General features: G+C 49.5%; 1 protein-coding gene across 1 annotated transcript; it reads right to left on the bottom strand.

Moving 5' to 3' along the window:
• Positions 1-227: 227 nt before the first annotated feature.
• CGCA056_v015093 (uncharacterized protein) lies at positions 228-633 on the bottom strand (the record flags this gene model as incomplete). The annotated part of the gene is made up of 2 exons (XM_037330334.1): positions 228-297; positions 356-633. The coding sequence occupies 2 exons, from the start codon at positions 631-633 to the stop codon at positions 228-230; spliced, it is 348 nt and encodes a 115-aa protein (XP_037171277.1).
• Between the last annotated feature and the right edge of the window lie 4,714 nt (positions 634-5,347).

Raw genomic sequence — 5,347 nt, 5'->3', positions numbered from 1 at the left:
TGACCTTCTGGCTTGTCCACCCTACCACCACACCACCCCAATCGCTATAGTATTGAGAACGAACGAGCTCCATATTACTAAACATTAAGGTAGCTAATGAACGAAACTGAAGTGGCTAACGCTGCGTAAAAGGGCAAGCTTGAGCGAAAAGGCGGGCTCTCGTGACATAATATCGGGTGGTTACAAGTTTCGCTCCGATTCCCTGCCTCCTGTTGAGGAGAATACTGCTAACAACCGTGAACGACGGGCTTTTTCATCCGCGACGAGGGCGCAGGACCTGGAGGCGTCATGACCCTACTTAGATATAGGGCAACAGTGTCAGCACCCAGTTTTGATACTACTAGCGTCGGCATACACTTGGTTGATTATGCCCGTAACGTGAGAGTGGTGATGAACTGGTAACGTCGACTGGAGAGGCTTCAAAGGCGATGGGTACCACTGACTGTATGTAGGTGGTAGTGAGTCGGGAACATGGCCGTGGCCGGGACGTATCCTTTTCAGTAGAGGCTGAACTTGATCTCTAACCTGCCTTAGGACCAGGTGCGCGCTGAGAATCTTCTGGCTGTTATCGTCCAAGGGGTAGCTGCCGATACACGAGACAGTCGTCAAAGTTATCTTAGGTGACTGTTCCATAGTGGAATGCTTTGCTGCAGGCTCGGCGCTGTCGCTGATCCCGAGGATCAGGCGGTACGAGTCCGCGATTTTAGCAATCACCAGGTACGTCAAAAGAAGTATGTTTTGCCTTCTAGAGCATGGACAGCCTAGTAGGCTGTTAAGTCTGGCGAGTGCCTCTCTGTTTTCAGACAGTATATCGCCTATATCTTTCTGCCCGGATTTGCAGTCTCCCTCGATAGCGACGAGATGAGGTGGGCGTTGTACAACCGTTAGACAGCCGCTCGCTGACGTGTGGAGGTTTTCTAAGAGGCTCAGAGCCTCAGTGGCGCAGTCATATACACGGCGTGTTCTATCGGGATTAAGGGCGTCGCCCTTCACTTGCGGCCGTGGGCTGGCGTCCTGGATACTGTTGCCTACATCTTCGGTGGGTCGAGTATCTCCCGCACATGGGATATCGGAGTTCCCATCAGGCTGTCTCGGATAATACTGCGGAGAGGACGGCGTGTTCTGATTGCTAGGCGAACTTAACACTATGCTATTAGTCGAAGGATCTTCGCTTGTTGCAAGCTCCAGGCTAGGCTCCAGTAAATACATAGATGCTGTGTCAATCAGCCAGCTCCAGTTCCTGACGTCGTCAAACGAGGCTTGAGAGCGATTCGTCGGGCTTTCGGTGGAGGGATCCTCCGTCGTGCTGAGCGATAGTGACACTAGCTGAGGAGCTGCGAATGATGACAACGTTCCTGTGCTACTCCCCGGCATGTCGTACAATTCGGCTAGTCGTTGACGCTCACCTGTACGCATAGACATGCTGTACTGGCAGCACAGCCCCTTCTTCGCGCACCGGTGGCATATCGGGTGCTGTTTACCGCATCGTATTTTCTGCAGACTACAAGCGTTACACGACTGCCGGACTTGACGATGTTTGCGCTTGTAGGTTGTACGGTCTGCACTTTGCATAAGCATTGAGAATACTACTATGTATGAGTTGTTTGCGGGCTAAAGGGTGAGGCAGAAGGATTTGAAGATTGAGAAATGGGAACAAATAAAAAAAAAAAAAAGAAGAAAAAAGGAAAGAAAAAAAAAAGGGGGAAGTGAATAAAACCACACGCGTTAAGGTTAGCCCCTTCACAATAACAGTCCTGCCAGATCAGGGCCAGGTGGTTAGTTGCCTAGCTAGCTACTATGCAAAGGGTAACTACACCTATGCGTTTTCCGAATGTTACGGTTGCGCGTTACTTTTACAGCTGAAACTCCAATCTATCCCATCGACTGCCATATGACGTCAGTAGATCTCGATGCGGGGTCGTAAATAATTATGGTTTCATATGATTCTGTTTCCGTCGTTCCCCTCAACTCCATACCCTTTCAAGAATAGCATGCTGAGCGAAGAGTAGGAATTGTATCTGAGGTTCCGATGTTATGCAGTAGTCAATGGGATAAGAAAGCTAAACGTGACGCGGCGGATCACATTCCTGCAGCCCAGTGTATATTGAAGCTTCAGCCTTCACTCCTAACCCTAGTGAGGTGCAGCGGGTAGTTAACCCTACTAGTAGAGCTATAGGACGACTTCAGTGTTTATGGTTTAGCTCTGTTGAAAGTCTCTATTATGACACTGATTACCGGGCGTAGTTGAGGCTGTTCTTAGCCTTTTCTTTCTGATGTTGTTTCACTACTAGCTTCTGATACCTAAGGAAGCCTATTGGACTTTTGAGCTCTCTGTCAAAGCACATACCTTCTTTGAGCCTTGGCCTGGCTAACAGGATTCATACTGTGGACAGGTGCAGAATGTATGATCTGATTCTTCAGACAACAAAGACGACTCGATAGGAGCACGTACTACAATTGGCCACGCACATCTCTGCCTGCAAAGGGTCTATAGGTCTATGATGGGCGCAAATGACAAGGCAAAGAAGGACTTCTATATCTCATTGCTGCCCTTGACTTAGGCTAGCATAGCAGTTTCCTGTATGCTTCCTCTGCTGTTGCAGTGAGAATGCCGATCTTGACAGAGGCGACGTCCCGCCTTCGGGGCAACAACTTGCATCCCAGGTGCCGGGGACCATCTTGCTTTCAGGGCAACAATGTCTTAAAAGCCGCCCGCTAATCTGGAACCCTGCCTCACCCCATCTATAGGGCGCGCTAGCTACCTATAGATAAGCCGAGTAATTGGACGTCAGTGGCTAGACTGACGCATTACGCTAGGAAGGTCGCGTTGGGTCGCGTTGGGGGAAATAGCGCGCATTACGTGCAGAATATCTCCCCTGAAGGCCGAGAAGGATGCTCAGGGACGCGTTGACGATTTCTGCCCGGGGGACCAATCATGTCGTTGGTTCTGAGTTTCGGCTTTAGGTTGCGTTTCCACAAGCCACCCCTGCCAGTGGAACAGCCCAGACCAAGCAAGACCCCGCTGCGAGGAGGAGGTGCCTGCCTGGGTGCCTGGGTACAAGGGGGAGATCTAATTTAGGGGGGGGGGTTGGCCGGGCGGCCGTGCTATAAGCCATAGTCCGTAATATGCCCCGTGGGACGGGGTCCCCGGCTTGCATCTGACAGCGGCGAGGAAACGCGCTGTTGCGTAACCCTAGTCCGGTCCGAGCCGATCGCCACTCCCACCGAAAAAGGCCGAACGTATTCAGGCGCTTTTTTTTTTTTTGCGACGGCCTTGTATCGTTTGTCTATCTTCGGCAGCTACGACCGTTACTATTCAGCATGTCATAAAGTAAGGTAAGATAGATTGCGTTGGGAGCGGTGTTGAGAAGAATAGCTTTCAATCCTTTCGTGCCTGCCTCTCCTGGCTAATGGCCAGATTCCCAAGGCGGCCTGCACCCACACCGACTCACCGTTTAGTTCGCCGCAACAATATCCTCAGAGTCCTATGCTCCCCAGTCTGCTGTTCATCATGCTGGCACCTATCATTGTGGGGCATCAGGAGGTCGTAAAATGCGCCAAAGCCGGTCCTCATATGCAGCTTAGCGCCCAGCTATGTAGGTAGCGAAAGAGCAGGGAATGACAATACAGGTATATCATCACTAACGGTCTGGGTGCCCAACCAGCTTATTAATAGATGTTCCTCTTGACGTATGGCTCTCGTCTTGGTTGTTTCCGCAGCTTAAGTCTTGCTAGACACTGTGTATCACTTCCTTCCCACGCCCAATTTCATCATCACATACTGCATATTCACTAGTAGGTTAGGAAGCAGACTGTATATACGTTAGAGGTGGAAGTTGCTTGAGTACGTCTGTAAGCTCTGGCACTCTCCGCATATATACTGTTAGCTATCACTCTACCGTACCAGCAGGGTTGAGAGCCTGGGCGAACAGTGATAAGAGGCCTGGGCATACTATTATAGATATCATGATATCTCCTGTGGTTATGAGGTTACTCATGGCCTTCTTCACCAGAAGTGAAGCAATAAAACAGGAGAGAATCTCTAGGTGGCTGCTGACCTGTCTCCATGATGCACACTCAACGCTGACCACAAGACCATCAGGATAGCAGCTTGCAGCTTTGTTACTGTTGGGGTCCTATTGTAGAATCAAATGCACCTCGTCAGACCCACAATGCGACTCCTGGTTTGAGGCCTTAGAAATTTTCAGGCGGCCATCAAGAGCTAGCACAGAACAGAACGTATCAGGGTTGCTTTCTATAGCGCATAGCAAAGGATCTGGGTCGTTGAAGCCAGCCAGGCCTAACCTGTTATTAAATAACGACTGTCTTCTGGCTATTTCTAAGACCTTCTACTCGTCCTACCTTAAGCAGAGATTCAGCAGACACGCCTGAAGTAGGGACGAGTCATTAGAAGCTGCATCTTTTCAAAGTACCACAAATGAACCCTATTATCTCTTAAATGCAGCCATGTTGTCCACTTGTGTGGGATTTGAATGAGAACCCAGCTAACAACTCAACGGGTATTGTTGACGAATCGAACAAGCAACTTTCAGATTAGGATAACACTAAAGACCAATGACTACCCTCATGAGCTCATTATCAGTTTAAAAAACTGCAGATCAAAGGCCCTTTACTAGCAAGACCACAAGACTTCTCCAAATCGCTACATGATGATTCTATAGTAGCTTCTATATGGAGTTGCTAAAGAACAGACAGCTAGCCTAAATATGTTACGGCCTTTCTAGAGCTGTAGTAGCTGTAGCTTGTCCGTTTGTAAGACAGACATATCGTTCTGTCCGCTTAGCAACGGATGGCCGAGGACTGTTGAAACTCATGAGGAAGTACCCATCTAGCTCCGGAGGAGCCAAGCTGGCGGAAACGATCACGGCATTATTGCGAGGTCCAAGAAACGAATTCGCATTCTCGCATATGCTGCCTGCTTTCGCTGGGGATACAATGCCTAAGTTAGTGTGCAGTGGGATGCAATAAACGCAGGCATCATTGCTGCTGAAGGCTGTGGTAATTAGATCGAAGTGGTTAGGGGCCAAGGTGACTAGTCCTAAACTTAACGAGTATTCGCGGAGGAAGATGAGCTGAAAGGGTCCGAGGATGCTCACGAAGTTAATTGCTGGAGACCTGTAGAGGTCCCATCCGACTACAAGTCACCTCATGCTCGGGTTCAACTAACCCTCAGACCTGAGGACTAGCCGCTGTACTGGTAATCAGTGGCACTGTCCCCGATCCTGAAGGGGTCTCTTAGCGAACGGACCTACTAGATATCTAGAACTAATAGGGTAAAAGCAGGCAAGTGGCTGCTCTACCTTACATCAGAATTCCACCTCACATT

This window comes from Colletotrichum aenigma, assembly GCF_013390185.1.
Source record: "Colletotrichum aenigma strain Cg56 chromosome Unknown KSG_Cg56_contig29, whole genome shotgun sequence".
In the NCBI taxonomy this organism is placed as follows: Eukaryota; Fungi; Ascomycota; class Sordariomycetes; order Glomerellales; family Glomerellaceae; genus Colletotrichum; species Colletotrichum aenigma.
Note: the sequence above shows the minus strand (reverse complement) of the source record. Positions and strands in the feature narration are given on the sequence as shown.